Source organism: Aplysia californica, unplaced genomic scaffold (assembly GCF_000002075.1).
Source record: "Aplysia californica isolate F4 #8 unplaced genomic scaffold, AplCal3.0 scaffold00081, whole genome shotgun sequence".
Classification (NCBI taxonomy): Eukaryota; Metazoa; Mollusca; class Gastropoda; order Aplysiida; family Aplysiidae; genus Aplysia; species Aplysia californica.
The window spans coordinates 1,620,845-1,641,153 of record NW_004797351.1 but is presented as its reverse complement, the minus strand read 5'-3'; the positions used below and the strand labels follow the sequence as shown (position 1 = coordinate 1,641,153).

Sequence of the window (20,309 nt, the reverse complement as noted above, 5' to 3'; positions counted from 1 at the left end):
CACACACACACACACACACACACACACAACACACACACGATGCTCTCACACACGAACTGACACACACACACCACACACTCACGCTTATATAATACTCTACCCACATGTGCATACACAAATAGATACTAACACGAGTTTCAGAATAGGGGGACATCATTAGCATATTAAAATTGCTACAGCAGCATATTCTTTATAGGCTTACTTTATTGTGGACAAAAACTAGGGCCGCCTTATATTCATTATAATGAAATACAAAACCAACCTCGTCGTCTTCATCCACATCAACGTGGGCCTCTGCAACAACTTGATCTCCCATGGCCATGGTTACTCTAAACGAGAACCCAAATAAAAGTAAACTATAAAAACAAAGTAAACACAGTGCATGTCGCGTTTCCTCCTAGATATCTAGATCTAGATTATCTAGAGCAGTGGTTTTCAAACTTTTTTCGTCCACCGCCCCCTTTTTCAAACCCAGCCGAGTCCCAGCACCCCCTACTCCGCCCCACCCATCAATCTGACATAACGACATGCACAATATAATAACTATCACAAATAAAGAGAGAGCTCAAACAGCAGGGTAGAAAGTAACGTGCCTAAATTCTAATGATTTAGTTCGGAATATTAGTTGGGTCACAAGTCACCATCTTTACAGTCTGAAATTAGGCGTGGACGAAAGATAATAAAACACATTTTTCTTCAATCTTAAGCAAGGGCATTGAGAGCAAAATACTGTCATTTTATGCTTATATAGTTGTCATCGGTACTAAACGACCAGTGTTATTAACATCAATAAAAATAAAACATGTATTATAACATTTACAGAAGCAAAACGTTAAACGAAAATTTAAAAATAAAATAAAAACGCCCGTGATCATTAGTCTGAAAACAAATTGACATTATATTTATGAAACGTTTTCTCCCATCAACATGCTGCAATGTAGTGGCCTGAGATTTGTATCAAATATCTCCATTGTAGAAAATACAAAAAACATTATTAAGTTGTTCAAATGAGAGAAACCACACAAAAGAAAAAGTATGCATGGATCTTAGTCTGTAATTATCACCGTCATCGTCATCACCATCATCATCACCATCATCATCATCATCATCATCATCATCATCATCATCATCAGCAGCAGCAGCAGCAGCAGCAGCAGCAGCAGCAGCAGCAGCAGCAGTTTCATCAGCAGTGGTAGCACGTGCACTTAAAAAACTCTGTTAAACAAGTGAATGTTTTGCTTTTAAAAAAAGGAAGAAAAAAAAAAGAAAAGACAAATTGAGATATCAAGTAAGGGTAAGCTACGGAGTAAGCATGCGCAAATAAGTTATTGACACTACCCTAATGGGAAGGATGGACATGCTAAGACGGAACCAACTTATCAACATCATGTTTCAGATTGGTCATGCAGTAGCAGACGCAAATCGCTACGCTTCGTCAGCAACCTTGTCACTGCACTGAAGCAGGAAAAGAGATGAACAACAACTTGATCTTTTCCCACTTGGAGGGATATTTGTCTTGCACAACAGTTTTCAACCAGAATGACTGGTATGGCTTTTTGAACAATGGTTTGATTTCAAAGTCACATTTCATCGTCAGAAGCTCTTCTTCAATTGCTACTTGCAAGTTATCATCTGTTTCAATGTTCAATGGGTCCAGTATCCAGTATGGAATTTCCAGTTTAAAAATATCAGGAGGCTAGGCCTAAACCTTGTCTTCATATCAGCATGCAAATCTCTGAGGTGGTTGCTATATATATATATTTGTGGTTCTTCGTCAGAAACGCGCCCTTCTTTCAGTCTCTTTGTCAAGCTAGGAAACTGAGAAATTTTCTTCTGCCAATGTTTAGGCGGATCATTTCCAATTTCGACAAGAATGACGAAAGGCTTGATCAGGTTGGTGTTATCCCCCTGCAGCTGAAAGTTGAACTGGTTGAACTTTGTGAAAAGATCTGTGAGGAGCGCAATGTTGTTCTTGTGTTCTTTCAGTTTATTGCCGAGATCACTGTCTGTTTCTTGAAAAAAGCTCCAACACAGAGTCAAACAGGCAGAAAAATAATCGTGTTGAACAGTTTCCTTTCGAGAGCCACCAGACTTCAGTGTGCAAAAGTAAGCATTGAGAGTACTCGTCATTTTCAGTGCGCAGCTATTGAAATAGTCTCGAGTTCAAAGCGTGGACTTTGATCTTGTTCACACACTTGATGGCAATGGCCAGTGTGTCATTCAGACTTTCATTCAGGTTTTTTGGCTCCAAATTCTGTCTGAATGACACAGTAAACAGTAAATACTATATGGACTAATTTCTTCAAGAAGTTCATAAATCCACGTTTCCGACCTGCCATCGACGGTGCCCCATCTGTTGCACAGGCAACTGTATTGGTCAAAGGGATCTGTTTCTCCTCGAAAAATTCTTGAACCACTTTGAAAATGGACTCGCCTTTGGTATCTGTTTCCAACAGTTTCGCAAATAACAATTCTTGCATTATTTCCTCACCCTCTATGAACTGATATCCAGTTAAAGGCTGAGCTCACGTCCTTTCAGCATTTTGCTCTGTGATTCCTCAGCATTTGCTGACATCTCATCAATACGTCTTTGAATGGTATTGTCACTTAGTCACTTAGTGGGAGAACTTTCAACACAGGCTCCGGGGCACGTTGCAGGACTGTGCTGACCACCTTTCTTATCGCAGGCAATATGAGGTCCTCACCGATAGCATGGTGTTTCCCTGCCTTTGTAATTAGCTGAGATAAATTATATGTTGCTCGTAAGCCTTCATCAGCTTGATCCACGTTGGCTACAAACACCGGTTTAACTGATTTTCATTTCTGAAAATTGATCTTTTTAGAGTTTTGAAGTATGCCAGATCTTTGTCAGATTTGTCGTGATGAATCTTCTTTATATGGGATTTGGGGGCTGGGAAAGAAAGTTCTTAGTTATAAGTAGTATTGTAAACTATGCCTAAGCTATCAATTTTTGTTTTTGTTTTTTATGTGGCTTTTTTCCCTTCATCATGTTTTATGTTGCATGTCATGAAAATTTCACACCGCCCCCCTTAGCGCCCACCAGCGCCCCCCAATCGCCCAGTTTCGCCATAGCGCCCCCCAACCTCTTGCCACTGCCCCCCTGGGGGCGGTAGCGCCCACTTTGAAAACCACTGATCTAGATCTTTATCTATCTAAATCTAGGTCTATATATTATCTCTATAGATCTAGATCTCGGTCTACAAGTGCCGGGTAGTAGAGTCTGAAATTATAATTTTGCACTTATTAAGGTAGGTTATCTGATAATCTACTCAAGAATAAAAGATTTTAAAAAGCAAAACAATAACAACAGAAGATCTAGATCTAATAGTATAACAGCATAGGCCTTCTCATTCCAATCCCTGTATCCCGGACGAAATTGGCTCCGGCATTGGAGGCCGGGGTGGACAACCTTATCTTGATAAGCTCACCTCGAGACCGGTCCTTATCTTATCGAGGATCAAAGTGAAAAGTGGCGATTAAATGCGAAAAGCGACGATAGGCAGATGTTCTAATACTAATAATACGTATACAGGTGATGGAACATTTTTGCAATACGCTTTTGCGTGCCGATAGTGTAATAGTAATGTGTGTAGTGTGTATAGCCGTCTAGTCTGTCTAATCTCCTAGCCTCTTCATTGTTTCATTCAGCCTCTTGGGTGTACACGTTTTTTTTCTTTTTGGTTTGAATGTATTTTCACTGAACTCAATTCGAAGGATTAAATGTGTGCTTATATTATGTGTTTTAGTGTTCAGCCCAGATTCTAGTTTTCTTTCATCTTGAATGTTATTGTTACTAGAATCTACTGTCACTGTGAAACAGTTTTCAGCTGACTTCTCAGTTTCAGTGCAATGAACCGTGTGAGCAACATTTGAACTTGGGAAGAAAGTGTAGGGGAAGGGGCAGTAGAAGTGGTTATGCCAGCCAAAAGGAGATGCAAAATAACAAAAATATAGCATTCCAAAAGATTCGGAAAAAAAGCACAGTGGATCAAAAGTGTTCCAAAATTAATAGTAGAAGATTCTCGCTATAAGGGATCCAGTAATAAATTCAAGGAAAACTGTAAAGTAGGCCTAATCTATGAGTTTGGTGTGCTGTTTATTTCCTTTTACTATCTCCCCTGATGATGATTTTGTTTCAACATGACCTGTTCATCTTACTTGATCCAAATTCGAATCAGGTTTATTTCTCTAGCGCTAGATCTAGCGATGTGGACTGGCAGCTCGGCTTTGGCGATCAGAAATCAGAAAGAAAGGGCTCTAGGTTAACTCACTCGCTGTGTTTCCCCCCCACCCCACCCCACCCCATCCTGTGGTGCATTCCGTCTGCTCGCGAACGTCACACATTCGCTCCATCCATCACATTGCTGTGACCTCTCCATCCCTGCATCGGAAAAGTGAGAGGCATGGTAGGCCTCGATAATCTAAACAAGGCTTACGCTGGCTTATCACGCGATGCGTTCTGCTTGTCTGCGCATAACACACCCTCCCTACTCAGTCGCTCCGGCCTTCATTGTTGACGCACATGGGCTCTCCTATTCTTTGTTTCGCTAGATCACCAACAAGTTTCTCAACAGGCGAGGTTTTGAAATATGTATAATTGGCCTATGCACTGTGCACAGCAGCAGCAATATTCCGCTATAACCGACTCGCATGTTTGTCTGATAGCGCTATAGCAGTATTTTATTTACAAAGGTAAAGAGGAGAAAAAAAACGGGGTTTTAGAACAGTGTCTTTATAACAGACTTCTCGTTTTTTCCGGACTCGTTATAAGTGGACTCCACTGTGTGTATATATATATATATATATATATATTTATATATATATATATATATATATATATATATATATATATATATATATATATATATATATATATATATATATATCAGGGGCGGCTCATGGAGCTAAAAAGTGGACGTGCACAAATTAAGCTATCGCATGCTGAAGATAGTCAAGGGAACAGTAAATGAGACGGTGTATAATTTTAGGATCTTTGGGTTGGTAAGAGAGGACCTTGTGCTTTTATTTTCATTCTTTTTACTTGTCGCTTTGATTTCTAGTACTAAATTTGATTGTTAGCTAAACATCAATTTCGTTCATCCTGTATTAGAACTGAACACTCAAGTAATAATTTTCACCACTCCACTACAAAACCATTCAAAGGCACAACTCATATGACGGTCACGTTCATCTCCCTCATGTTCACGGCCACAGAGTCACTTAAAATAGTTGCAAGACAGACAATGAACCAATCACAATTCACTTGAGCACACCGCAGGTTTGCTCCATGGCTCATATAATATTGGCAAAGAATAGCGTACGGTCAATTGCGTTTATTTTTAAACTGCCTACTGTGGGCTGTGTTTCGGCACTATTCGGCCGGAGCACATTTGAGATGTGCCGTCTAATTAATATCAATGTACTGCCAAACTCGCTACGAGTGTCGTTATCTCTTGGGTTATCCACAAGAGCGATTTATAGGTCATGTTACACTGTTGAATATCCTATTATGTTTAGCTAGCTTGCTAAAGCGCGTGGACTGTGGCAGGGCATAGTAAATGTTTTAGGGCGCTATAGACACAGAAATGGGTTAAGGCGCCAGTGAGGACCTTGTTTTGATATATTATTTGGCTAGTGTTTGTTTTTGGCTTCTTTTATTTTATTATTGTAGATGTTTTACGTAATAGAACATTTTAAAAATGTGGGCGGCACTGCACGACCGTGCTCTATGGATGAACCGCGCCTGAGATAAATATATATATATATATATATATATATATATATATACGTACGTAATTATATATATATATATATATAACATTTATATATATATATATATATATATATATATACATGTACGTGTGTATATATATATATTATATTATTTCTCTCTCTCTCTATATATATATATAATATATATATACACACATATATATATATATATATATATATATAATAATATATTATGTGTGTGTGTGTGTGTGTGTGTGTGTGTGTGTGTGTGTGTGTGTGTGTGTGTGTGTGTGTGTGTGTGTGTGTGTGTGTGTGTGTGTGTGTGTCGGGTGTGTGTGTGTGTGTTAGTGTTAAATATTTATTTATACCCCTATCTCTCGACGCGTGGAGAGAGAGAGCGGCGGTGCGTGAAAAAAAAAAAATATAATAAATCCATCGCAGTGTGACGCTCTCTCTTGTGTGGAGAATAAAACAAAATATATTCTCTGTCTTTGGTCGCAGGGAAGATAAAGAGCACACTCTCACAGACGCGAGCAACCTCCCAGATAGAAGACATACACACTCTCATCAAAAAGAGTGCCACACACAAAACCCTGTGTTTTAAAAAAAGTCTTCTTTTTTGTCGTCTCGGGAGGGCGCGGCGAGAGAATATTTTTCTCCCCCCCCCTCCACACCCAAAATTCTCCCCCCTCTTTTCGCATTGACCCTCCGGAAAGGCGGTAGGCCTCCAATGCCGAGGCCAGTCGTGCGGGCTGTATTTTTTGGAACTGAGAAAGCCTTGGTAACAGCAAACAAGCAAGAAAAAAACCAAGCAAAACCGATCTAGAGTAGCCTAGGCCCACGGACAAGCACATTAATTTACCCCCCCCCCCCCCACACACACACATACACACACTCATAGTCTAGCCTACACACTACACGCATTAATTTGCAAATTGCTGAAGTAATCTGTGTGAAGCAAACTGGGAGGCAAATCCTAGAATCAAGATCAAAATGTTCTTTTCCGTTTGTTCATTTTAATTTTCTTTGTTTTTGTTTGGTGCTTATGGTTAATATTACATAAGGCGCAGTACGAATGTTTGTCAATTCAAAGATTTTTGTGGCCTACCTTCTTTTGGAAATCGGTGAAGACTTGCCCAATTGGTCGTCTGCTGGTGAAACCGGAAGTTTTGAAGAAGGACAAGGGACATCATTCTGTTTAAAAAAACCCTCATTCTCTTCCAAGTCGCTTCGATCAACTACACGTGCATTTCAAACGACGTACCAACGAAGCAACATCTTTGTTTACCCTCAGTGAAGCGAATCTTTTTCGCCGAGAGGTTTCTCAAACACCGAAGAATAATCTTTACAAAGCAATTTTTACTTCTTGTTCCAAGGTTTTCAAGAATACAGCAATGGTAAGTTTAAAAAAAAAAACTCATTTCATTTCGTGTAGGCAACGATGGCCATGCCATGTGCCATCCCATGTGAGGAAGGGGAAGGACTTCCGTAACGAGCGACCACCCCATCAAACACAATAAAAAAGAGGCCTAACCCTACCCCAAACCCTAACCCTACCCCTACCCCTACCCCTGCCCCTAAACGACCGTAACCCTACCCCTACCCCTTACCCTACCGCCCTAGCCCTCAATTCTGCTCTGTCTCATAGTGGTTGCTCGTTGCGGAAGTCCTCCCGTGGAAGGACTTCCGTAACAAGCGACCACCCCCACAAACACGATAAAAAGAAGAGACTTACTAAACCCCTAACCCTAGATCCTACCCCAAACCAGAGAGGGTTTACAGTAATAGTAATAGAGAGGTGACACTCGTGGCGGCGCTCCATAACAACAGTGCATTGTAACTTTTGTTTCGCGAATTGCCCGGCGCGGGGCGCGAAAACACTTGCGCGCGGTGATCGCTGCCACGGCTATGCTCAGGGATGCTGTCCTGTCCGGAGAAAATGTTATACCGTCTGTAGTTAGTTCACTTAAGTTACTAGCTAGATTTCTTAGTCTAGGCCTTTAACAAAGAAGGAGACCTGTGAATTCTTCTATGGAAGTTGTTAGGCACGCGTACGCCCGCATAACACTGGATTGTTAGGGGCACGTATTTTCAAAGTCAAGGCCGTTCGTCGGTGTTCCCAAAAGTCCAGGCGTTCGGCGGTTCGTTTCCCATTCATTTCACCAGCGTGCTTGGTCAAGCAAAGGTGGATTGGGATTGAGACTCGTAAACTTGTGACTTGATCTTCTCTTATTGGCCCACATTGGGAAAATAAGCTGGGGCTTATTGGCCCACATGGGCCATTTAAAACATTGTTTTTCAAAGTATTTCATACATCGTATTGTCCCAACTTGTTCCCTAACTTCTTAGCTATTGTTAATCTTTTTATTTTTAGCATTAAATTAGAGAGGAAAACTAGATATATACTTTCTCAATTTATATGTGAGTGATGGGACTAATTTGTTGAGCTATTTTTGAAGATGAGAGGACTTTTCGTTCTTTCTCTAGCATTAATAGTTTTTGATTATTAAGATTAAATAATAAATAATAAATACGGCTATTACTACATCTAGATTATGAATAAGCATTTTGTATCCTTAACTCTTATCCTGCGTCTGTGCCCAGATGCGTATCTTATCAGCAACCGATTACGTCGGACTCGCCGGGCAGGCCGCCGAGGTCACTCAGTGTGTACTGTTGGTGTACAGCGCGCGCGCCGGGAAACGTGTTTTCGACATGAATACCGCGGGAGTGTGTTAACTGATGATGAAAATAACGCTCTATCCTTCATAGCATTCTATTTATAAAGTGTTACAAACACATATAACCCCCTCTCACAAGCTGATAAGACATTACGAGTAGTTACGCCCATTTGAATAACCTTTCTGGACGCTCTTGTTGTTACGAATGACCTGAGGTTCGAAAAGGGATAATTTAGGTCAATTTCCGAATGTTTTACACTCAAATTGTTCTTTGTACCTGCACAAGGGTATTCAAAACTATTAAACAAGCTCATTTTTTATCAGGTAGTATCATTTCATACAAAATCAAGCTCATTTGAAATATTTTGTATAGAAAAATGGAAGTCTTGTTTCCTGACTATCCTTTCGAGCTCCTCATGTCTAAGTGGGTCAATTTCTTCTATAATTCCATTGGACGAACATCTAGAGCTATCAACTTGGCATGTTTTGAATGAGACGTATGCCTCGATTACGAACCAACGCAGGTGGTTCTAGAAGAAGGCCACAAACGCACACAAACTTAAGCAGACTGACGCGCACACACTTGACCTGCGTGAATGGGGATCCGACTCGGGACCCGAATGACACGTAAGAGGATGCGCGCTGCGCGTGCGCTGAACCAGGAGCTACACTGACTCGGGACCAGAACGCAGGCGAGGTGCCGAAACAGGCTTATCGGGCTACATAAACCCGGCTCCCGCAGGATGAGGGTTAATAACACAAATGAGTTTTTGTTATCTTTTCATTTGGGATCTTGTTGGTTTGGGAGTCATTCTAGATCTATACTCCTTAATAATATAGTAGAAATTGACTTACTTTCAGGTGCGAGACGTGTGTATAATTATAATATAAAATAATTTCTCTGATATTTAATGGGGATTTGCTGTTGTATTTTCATTTAAAATTACCATTTGTGGATTGGGGGGGGGGGGGGGGGCCCGCGCCAAACACAGGGGAGATAACTCACAATTTTGTAGGCAAATAATAAATGTTCTAGGGGAAATTTTATATGCCCCTGTGGGCCAATAAAATAAGCACTCCGTATCTAGATCTATTCTAAATTTTCTAGATCTCTGTTTGTCGGGAGGGAGGAAGAGAGAGTGTATTTCTGAATGAAAAAAGACAGATACAGAGAGGAAAAGAATGTGTGTGTGTGTGTGTTTGACAGCGCGCGAGCGCACAAACACACACACTTACACATACACAGAGAGAGATGGAGAGAGAAAGAGTGTGTGACTAGTGAGAGAGAGAGAAATGACAGGGAGAGCGAGAGGGAGGGAGGGAGAGTGTGTTTCCGAATGAAAAAAAGACAGATACAGAGAGGAAAAGAATGTGTGTGTTTGACAGAGTGCTCAAAATAGGAATTTAATATAGATTCATATTATATATATTCCAATTCTATTGTGTTATTGTATCAAACCCTATAGCAATGTAGATGTAAGCCATATATAGATCTAGAATATAGATCTAGATCTATATGCTCCTTGTTTGTTTTGGAGTGTGGTTTTTTTATTTAATTTTTTTTTTTCATTTAGGACTTGTTTTGGCCTTTTTACATGAGGCCCATTGCAGGTTCTTTTTGGGGTTAGGGTTAGGTCTCTTCTTTATTGTGTTTGTTGGGGTGGTCGCTCGTTACTCGGATGTTCTTCCTTTTGATTGGGGGGGGGTTGCGCAAAATTTTCAGACAATCTGGTTGAGGCTCTCATGCAGGTCTAAAAATAGTATCAGTATCGCAGATCTGGAATATTTGAAAACCAAGTCCGATAAGGTCGGTAAGTTCATTTTTGCCGATCGTGATATTATATTCGTTCAGCTTCTCCGCGTCCGGAGAGTACGTTTCACTTTCAAGCGAATAGGCAGCTATGGCAGCAGGCGGAAGCGTATGTAATACCGAGGCTCGATCGGGAAAATCAAGATCTACTTTCGCTTTCGTTACCACCGAGTAGTTTGCCAGCAGTTGTCTGCTAACGCAACATTTGTGACATCCAGGTTGTGCAGTGTAAACGCAATGTCGCCGTGCAAATAAAATTTAATCAATGCTCGGACTCGCCTCTGTGCTGTCACTTGTGGGGAAAAAAAGAAAAGAAAATACAAGCGTCGTCCGCTTTTTACATTGTCTGGCTCGCCATATTGACCGGTCACTGAACCTGCGCGCATTCGCGTCATAAATAAATGCGGCATCGTGTGAGCAAAGACCGTCTTTGGTGGGAGTAACGGCCTTGCAAAGTATAGGACTACGGAATATGGGAGACTATTGATTTTTTGGGGGAGGGTGTGAAGGCAACACCAGAGGACAAAAACTTGGAAGAACATTTCAGAATTTTGATTAGAGTTTTCTGCAAAGCGCGCGTTGGTGCAGGCCGTGTGCGGAATCAGGACCCTTCATACTTTGCAAGTTTGTGTTATTGAAATAATGTGTTCGCGTTTCATTGGATGGGTGATAGTAAATTATACCTACAGTGTATGTTGTAGCTTTCTGTTCAAGACTGGCAGGTTTTCAGTGTCACTGCATCTTGCCCTCCCACAGTTGTTACTACTCTCACACTGCGTGGGTCTACTTGAGCCATTCAAGTTATTGCTTTTCTCTGAGTTTGATTGAGCAATAATTTGAGTCTGTCAGTTCATAACCAGACTGGTTCTTGATAGTCGAAATTTTTGTTCTAAGCCCTTCCGAACTCTCAAAGCAGGATTTATTTTTTTACCTAATAATGAGAGGAAAATATTACCGGTATAATAGACTGAAATATTTAAGTCAAACAAGACCCCAGTACGACACTGAACACTGACATGTTGTTGAATGGATACATGTATATTGTACGCGTGTGTGCTCCCTTTTTCGAGCTGGTGAGCTAGTAAATTTTTTTCAGGAAATATTGCTGGACACCCTGAACATTTTACAAGTTGGTTGGTCGGTCGTGGGGAATACACATTTTCATATTTCCCAATACTCATTTCGGTTTTCTGTGGTTGGCATTTCTGTCCTTAAATAGAAAACCAAAGGGTGAAAGTACATTTTTTAGATTATACTTAAATTTGTACTTAAGTGCCTTTTTAAAGTACTTTAACAGCTCTGGTTTCATGGTAGTTCTTGGTTTATGGAGGGGGGGTTTGCTTTTGAATACTGCAGAATATACCTACATCATCACAGTTACGTTAAATTTCATAGAGGTTATTTTAATAAATTCCATGTAAAAGATTGATTTTTATAAAATTGGCTAATGTTGATCACTAAAAACAAATGCTGGTGGATGGGCAGCCCTGCATCATAAAATAAAAATACACAAGTGGGACATGGTCGTTTATATGGATGGCTGATAAATGGACCGTCCAATTTAGGGAAGTAGGTCAATTTAGAAAAAAAGTAAATGTCAACTGGCAATGTGATGACTTTATTTTCTATTTAAAAGCCTGAGTGAAGATGGGGTAGTGAGTTCTGTGTCAGTGTCCTGCCCCAATATCTCAGAACTTACTCAGCGACTCCACTGAGTACTGTGTTTTATTTGTCTATGTTGACCTCTTCCCCTCAGGCCTCCGAGTCTACTGGAGAAGAAGTAAACAGCAGGGCTTACCCCCTGGCTGACCAGACGTTGACGAAGCAAATTCTGGACCTGGTACAGCAGGCTTCTAACTACAAGCAGCTCAAGAAAGGAGCTAATGAAGGTGTGTGTACAATGTCAATATTCATAAAATAATCCTGATTTAATTAATGTTGTACGTTTTCAAGCATAAATGATCAGCAGAAGTGCAGAAGTATTGTGCCTGTGCCATGAATTTACTTCCACAGCATGAACAGTAATGCAGATAAAGTAATTGAGTGCAGGTGTATGGTTTTGATCACATGGCTGTCAAGACCAGTATTTATAATATTCTTCCAGTGAAATGTCTTCTTTGTGTCACTTTGTCCCGCATTCTTATTGCACAGCAAAAAGACACAAGGAACTATCTTTGGAGCCTTTAAGTTTCTCTCTCTCTCTCTCTCTCTCTCTCTCTCTCTCTCTCTCTCTCTCTCTCTCTCTATATCTCTCTCTCTCTCTCTCTCTCTCTCTCTCTCTCTCTCTCTCTCTCTCTCTCTCTCTCTCTCTCTCTCTCTCTCTCTCTCTCTCTCTATCTCTCTCTCTCTCTATCTCTCTATCTCTATATCTATCTCTCTCTCCGTAATTGTAATTTATTTTCCTTTCGGTTCTTTGTATTGTTCTTTGAATAGCCTAACCCTATGTATAGCATTGAGGGGGGGGGGGATGTGGAAAACGTCACTTTTGAAGTGAAACTCTTTTTGGTGAAATTCAAGTATTTGTGACAAAGAAACAAAAACAATGTTTAAAATCTTACTTTTATTCATACATTAGTTTGACCTTGTGAGGAATTGGGGGGTGTAAGAGAAAGCTATATCAATGTCTGGCTTAAAGACACTTCTTCTCTTTTTCTAAGAGTTTTATTTGTTGATTTTGATATATTTGAATGAAAGGGAATTCACTTGCAAGGTTGTTAGTATGGAAAATGAACATTTTTGTATGTAGTGAAACAATGAATATATCTCATGTGGATTTCTTTTTGTTCCTTTTTTCAGCAACCAAGACTTTGAACCGTGGCTTGTCTGAATTCATCGTCCTGACGGCAGATGCAGAGCCCATTGAGATCCTCCTACATTTGCCTCTTCTCTGTGAGGATAAGGTAAAAATATGGACTGCTTTTTTTTTCTGATGGAAAGTTTTGATTTTCCCAGTTCTGATCATACTGTCAAGTGCTCTTTCTCTGCTTTTTTTGAATTTTTACTTTCACCACTGCAAATTGTCCCTGTGTACAATAGCAATAGTATTGAAACTAAAATACTGTTGTGACTTTTGTTTCATTCTATGTAAAGAACTACATGGTGGCCTATAGATCCATAAATTCAGGTTGAAAGTAGTTGTTAAGATGTGACCTGTTGTCTTCTTTGATCATGCCATTGAGGTTATAGATCGCAGAGCACCGTGTCAATTTAATTCTCATCTGCATTGTTTGGGACATCTAGATTTTAGCAGTTTCTGCTTCGTCTGCTGTGCATTAAAAAAATTTAAATCTAACTCTTTGAAGATGCATCTATTTGTTCTTTTCTGTGTGATTATTTGATTATTGTTATACAGAATTTCACACTGTTCTGTTTTGGGGACTGTTTTCTGTTTTACATGACAGTTTTGCTAATCAGCGTTCCAATGCTCTCATGTAGTGAAACCAGGGCTTGATCTTGGCTTTGAGGTCAAGTTATTGGCAACTGATTTGTTATGAAACAGCTATGAGCTCCTAAAAATTTGAAGAACTCCATCCTCATGTTCTTGCTCAGTTGCCACTCGAAAGCTCTTGTCTTTTTTCTGTGGCAAAATTCTATTTTTATTCCTGTGATTTGTATTTCCAAGAGCTTCTTTCGTTATTTTATAGATTTAAGGAATGTATTTTCTTGTGCAGCAAAGACACAGTATCTGCTATGTTTTGGAAGTAAAATGTTTGAATTTTGTTGATGTTCATATGAATCACTGTGTAGCAGATTTCACTTCCTGACTGATATCGTAAATATATCGTCAACCCCCCCCCCCCCGGAGTGGTGCTATTGTCTGAAGTGTCTTTATGCCATTCCCAAAAGGGGGGCATTAACATGTTCCTATTAACAGTAGAATTGTGAATGTGCTGATACATCAATGTCGTGTTTGTAACTGTGCCTGAACTGCAACAGGGAACTGCTGCTTTTTCTTTCCTAATCCTTACTATCATAATTTTTTCCCTGTACTTCTTTTGTATGTTTGTCACACTCTTGTGACCTGCTATTTCCGGGGTGCCTTGATAGTTGAAGCAGACTTTGTGCTGTTGAAGCTAGAGAGGTGAGCAGAGTAAACCTGATTCCCTGTAAGGACTTCCCTGTTGACATCCACCCCTTGACACTCATATGACCTTATGCAGTTGCAAGCGCCAAAAAACCTCTACTAAAACTACAATATGCCGTCACTCATTTATAGTGGAACTTTTGGCTCATGTATAATATTAAAGTATAAAGGTTAGCTGTGAATGAGATTAATCTTTTTTCTTCTCTGTTTTCTTTTCAGAATGTCCCTTACATTTTCGTGAGATCCAAACAAGGTAAGAATTTCCAGGGTTTGTGTTAAAACATAATAGTGGATAATGAAAAAAATGACCATACTTTGTCTTTAATTTTAATGTATTTCTGAGATTTCTTTGGAGTGGTACATCATTTAATGATAATAATATAAACTTATAAAAGTTTCTCAGTATATTTAGTTCATTTGTAGATTCTCATGGTTTTAAGGAGTATTTAAGTTCTGAAGAGTAATGTTACAGGGGTACTAATTACATAAAAATAGTATTTTCAAATGTTTTATTTATCAGGTTTGACAATGGTGTGGTTTGTCTAGTCCGTGATGTGGTGTGGGCTGGTGCCTGCTTTTTGTCTACATATTTAACCGTTTCGCACTTACAGTGCCCGTATGCGCCCGCGCCGGTGACCCCCGCTCATTCCTATAGCGCCCTCCATGGGGGGTGTTTGTTTCGTTGCCGCGGGAGGCTTCTACTTTTACTATCATCAGAAGTTTCACTTAACTATCTTTATAGAGGAAGAGTTTTGGTTTACTATGGTGTTTTTCTTGTTTCGCTAGCACAAAGAGTCACTTTTTGAACGGGAACAAAAGTCGGAGGAGATTTTAGTTGTAAACACGCCATCATGTCTCTAGGGTGCATGGGCGCAAAGCTGCCCGATATGAGTACGCCAGAAACAAAATAAAAACACCCAAAGAAAAGTCTTTTAGGTGCTTTCAAGTTTCCACCAGAGGCTTCAATCTCTGTGAATGTATAGTATTTCTTTTGCGTGGATTACCTCTTTGTCAGTGGCAGAAACTTCGTGAGTTGAAGAAATGTATACGAGATCTAAATCTAGACTCAGAATCCAAGACACGCATCTCAGCAAGACCTCTCATATCATTTCATACTCATCTAATCCACTTATAATTTTGTACTAGTAATTTAGCTCATTCATTTTCCTTTCAGAAAATACTATTTTCAACATATTTGGTTGTGTTTGTGATTTTATACAATTTTTTTTGGTAAAGTACCCCTTCAATTTTCGTGGAGTTATTGCCCTTGTCTTAAGGGTGGGGGGGCCACAGCTGGCCAAGCCTGGTAAGTGCGAAATTAGGCCCACTATTTTCAATTTTCTTTTGATTTTGCAAATTTTCAGTATAACTTTGTTTTGTGTTAATTGTATCTTGTAATGTTCCAAGTGCAGTGTTGTACTCTGTGTGACTGTGACATTAGCTTTTAGAGACTCCTGCTAATTATCGTTCTTGTTTGTGTCTGTTCTTGCAGCATTGGGTCGCGCGTGTGGGGTTTCTCGGCCCGTCATCGCCTGCTCTGTTATTCAGAAGGAGGGCTCCCAGCTGCACAACCAGATCCAGACTATCCAGCGCAGTATCGAGAGACTTCTCATCTAGACTGGAATGCTTCTCTCCTGTCTCACATGGCAGCAGGCAGGATGGGGAAGCAGACATTTCTATTTTTAGTCACCAGATGTATTCATCTTGTTATTTTTGAAAAGTTTTTCCATGTCCACTAGTTCCCGTCTGTTCATCTTTCATGAAAATATTATTTTTTCCCCCCATTTCATATTTTATCATCCTCCCTCATTCATTTGATTTGTCAGGTCCAAGGGAATGGGTGCGTTTGTTGATATTTTTGTCTATGGTGTGGAAATAAATGAGTACATTTTTATACCATATTGTTCTGCCTTGTTACTCTGTCTGCTGTGTACTGTCAGTATTACTATTGCTCTTGAATGGTTGGTGGGCGCTCAGAGGTGGTCTGCTCCGTTTGAGTTTGAGAGAGTTTACTTTTGGCTGAAACCATTGCCTGGCAAAACATAACTATTAACATAGGCCGTAACCCTATGACTGTTGATAAAGTTGGCACTTATCTGCTGACATGTAATGTTACTGCTGATGACAGCATAGATTTACAGATGCGCTAGAACAGGCCCTCTTAACACTAGTGAAGAGATCTCTATACTTTTTCATCCAAAATCTTGTATCTTTGCCTAGCATTTGTATTCTTGCTAAAATATCTAATTTGATACCAGTTTTGGATCTATCTTTGTCTGGGGTTATTGATCTGAAGGCTGCTAGTATAGTAGTCTCCGCCTAAGATCCCAGTGCTCGGGAGCAAGGAAATGCGGGATAGGCGAACCAGGGTCTTAACCGATGAACCCAGGAAAGAATCTACGGTGATCCATGCTACAGCTCACAATAGGTACAATGGTCTCCCTCCGCTCTAAAATGAACTGACATGACTGCTTGGTGGGTTTATGACATATGGCAAGCAAAGAGTGGTTAACCTTGGTGAATTATCACAGTGCATAGTGGGGTGAGGCGTGCTATTTTCACTTTTTATCCTATCATGGGTCTCAAGATCTACGCGTATCCAGTTGCCCCTCACCCTTACCTGTTGAAAATTTATAGCTTTCCATCTCTGACCGATTCCCCCCCTATCGCCTTTGTTGTTACACACCATTACGCTGTGAACACACCAATTAAAATTCAGTCTGTCTCGCAAATTCTGTAGTAGAGACAACTTCTGCAATGGTCAGGGAAGAGTTCACAGTTCAATGTGATCCCGCCTGGAGCGAACGTTTAGGTCCTGCCCACTCAGCGAGTGATGCAAGTTTAGGGGGAGAGCTCAGGTGTGTGAGTGCGATGCGTGGGGAAAACAAACGTGTCGGTCAGTTCACACCTCGGTGTGATCCTGTCGGGGGCAAATATTGTATTGCTTCATCGAGTTTTACGTGTATGTGATGACATTCACGATACCGGTAGTGTCTGATCTTTGACGCGACGGACAGTTTATTGATCTCAACTTTTCACTCTTGGTCAATCGGCAGTCCCGTCCGGGTTTTTGTTCCACAAATTATGATCTGAAATGCGGGATTATAGCCGAATGTAGACCTTCAGGGTGAATCAGAGCGGGATCTTAGGGGTGACTTTTGTGTAGTAAAAATTCTATTTTCTTAAAACAGCGGGATCTTAGGCGGAGACTACTGTACCATAATGAGTGGAAATTGGAATTTTTGGTTACCTAATAAAGTAGGCACTTCAGTGAACGCGTTCACTATGGCGTCATTTGGCTTCGGAAAGTCCCATAGGGTTTTGTTTCCGGACATGACGTCTCATCGCGACAGTGGGTTCAAACTGCCCATATTTTTGTTTAATTTAGGGAACCAACATTCAAGTCCGATACATGTCTTTAAAGACCTGTGGATGGCCTTCAAAACGCTTCTTTCCAGGTCGATGTGCGACTAATGAGTCTCGAAATATTTGAAGTTGAAAAATAGACAATTTTTAACCATTGATTTTTGATAAATTTTCTCGTCATATTTTTTTCAAACTACCCTTGTTGGTAAACCATTCTTTGTTCTTCCAGAAAACATTTAAATGGTTATCGTAGAAGTCTTACCTTGGCTAGTGTAGTCGTACCCTTTTATCAACCAAATCCGCAAAAACTTAGCTGAACCCTTCCATCGCGCAGAGTCGTGACGTCACACATTTTCGCCTTCAGCTTTTGGCTCCCTCTCTTCATTGTTTGAAATATACGAGACAAGGAAATACATCGCCAAGAAATTTTTAAACTTCAGTTCAAAAAGTTAATCAATTTTGGTAATGTTTTATAATCACTGACCTCACATTGTGCCTTAGTTCATTCGATAGTATAAAGAAAACGAGACTTTTTAGACCCAAGTATTTCCTTTTCACTGAGCTCCCCCTCCCTCCTTTTTTCCCCTGCCCAAAGCCTTTCATTGCGTAGGCCTAGGGCCTAGATCTAGTCCCGACTAGTGTTGTTAACACAGTCAAAAATTAAATAGGGACGCCTATTAAAGTATCTTATGCAATTATTTGTTTGATAAAGTTTCTTAGGTCTATTGTTAGTACCGATCCAGATTTTCTTTCTTTTCTGTCGTATGAACAAGAACGAAAAATGCTATGTACTGGATTGTGGGATCCACTACATGCCCCCCCCCCCCCTCTCTCTCTCTCTCTCTCTCTCTCTCTCTCTCTCTCTCTCTCTCTGGGTGTGTGTGTGTGGTTTCGTGTGTTCCCACTCCCCTCTTACTTTCATAACCGTACCTCTCATTTCTTCTCCATCCCACTTTACCTGCTCTTCAACTTTATACATTTCCTCTATTATTCCTTGTCTTATTTGTCTTATAATCGCCACCGCCGCCATCCTTCCACGACTCACGGTATTAGCTGTGTAAGCCTATTACTCTTTTCCACTGATGAAACAACCCTGAAGAAAGATGCCAGTTGCAACAAAGTGAGCACTTTTGCTCCTCAGTTCTTACTTTATTTTACTTTTTCCTTCCTCTGGTATCCTTCGGATGTCGAGGGGAGGTGCAGGTTTCGGCGTCTGTGATAGATATGCTAATTACTTATATTGTTCCAGGGCCTTTTTAACCCCATCCAGTCAGGTCTTTCTTGGTCTTCCTCTTAATTTAAAGCCGGATTCGCGGGAGTGGTAAGCTCTAGCCGCTAGTTGTTTCTGGGGTATTCTGGTTAGATGTCTGAACCATTTGACTCTTTGACGCTCTAATAAATTTTCTACTGGTAGACGTATGGTCTCATTCCTCATGCAGTCTCCTCTGGTGACGTTGGTGGTTTTGTGGAGACACCTAATTTCGCGTGCATTGATTTTCCTTTCTCATGCCTTGTTTAGAGACCATGTTTGGCACTGGTATGTTAATGTTGGTATTAATATTCTATTGATGAGATGGGGATGTCACTTCAGTTGGGATGTTCTTGTGACTGAGAAGGGGTGCTAGCTGGTAGGTCACTGCATTTGCCTTCATAGTTCTTTTTCTTTGTCCATACGCCCATCTAGTGAGAAGATGCTTCCCAAATATTTAAATTCCTCTACTTGTTGGAGTTGTGTTCCGTCAACAAGGATGTTGAGTTTCCATGGGTTTTTCTTGCCTTCATAACTTCTGTTTTTGAAATGAAAATTGTCATGTTTATGTGTTCACATTCTTCATTAATTAATTTTGTGGTATCTTTTTTGTGATTCTTCTTCTGTATTTAATGTACTCTGGTCATCAGCAAATAGAAGCTCGCTCAGTTCATTGATGTTGTCATTTGCTGCTTTCGTGATCTTATCCATGTAAGTGATGAAGAGAAGCGGAGAGAGAACACACCCTTTTCTCACCCCAGACGTGATGGGGAAACAGTCCGGTAGTCCTTCTGTTGACCTTTCGGCACACCGGCTGTTTTTATAAAGTGCCATGATGTTCTTGAGCAATTGTCCTTTAACACCATATTACTTTAAGACTACCCCCCGGGGCGATGCCACTGACTGAAGTGTCTTTATGCCATTCCAAAACAGGGGACGTTTTAATGCACAGTAGAATTGTAAATGGGCTGATCGAACAATGGCATGCTCATAACTATGCCTGAACTACAACAGGGAACTGTGCCTTTTTCTTTCCTAATCCTTACTATCGTCATTTTCCTCTACTTCTTTTGTATGTTTGTCACACTCTTGTGACCTGCTGTTTCCAGGGTGCCTTGATAGTCTAAGCAGACTTTGTGCTGTAGAAGCTAGAAAGGTGAGCAGAGTAAGTTTGATTCCCTGTAAGGACTTCTCTATTGACATCCACCCCTTGGCGCTCATATGACCTTATGCAGTTGCGGGTGTCGTAAAACCGCTACTAAAACCTCTAAGATTTCCCAAAGCTGACATCTGTTTATCCTGTCGAACGCCTTTTCTTGGTCCACGAAGATGATATTGAGGTCTTGTCATGTCCAATGGCAGTCT

General features: G+C 40.5%; 1 protein-coding gene across 1 annotated transcript; it reads left to right on the top strand.

Annotated features, from left to right (window-relative positions):
- The first annotated feature begins 6,955 nt into the window (after nt 1-6,955).
- On the top strand, nt 6,956-16,227 carry LOC101860489 (NHP2-like protein 1). The gene is made up of 5 exons (XM_005094423.3): nt 6,956-7,151; nt 12,002-12,134; nt 13,042-13,145; nt 14,549-14,582; nt 15,822-16,227. Exons 1-5 carry the CDS (start codon nt 7,149-7,151, stop codon nt 15,944-15,946), a joined length of 399 nt encoding a protein of 132 aa, XP_005094480.1. The 5' UTR covers nt 6,956-7,148; the 3' UTR covers nt 15,947-16,227.
- Nucleotides 16,228-20,309: the final 4,082 nt, after the last annotated feature.

Coding starts and splice junctions, on each gene's coding strand:
- LOC101860489 (XM_005094423.3), top strand. Junction 12,135..13,041: donor CAAGAAAGGAGCTAATGAAG/GTGTGTGTACAA, acceptor TCCTTTTTTCAG/CAACCAAGACTTTGAACCGT. Junction 14,583..15,821: donor TTTCGTGAGATCCAAACAAG/GTAAGAATTTCC, acceptor CTGTTCTTGCAG/CATTGGGTCGCGCGTGTGGG.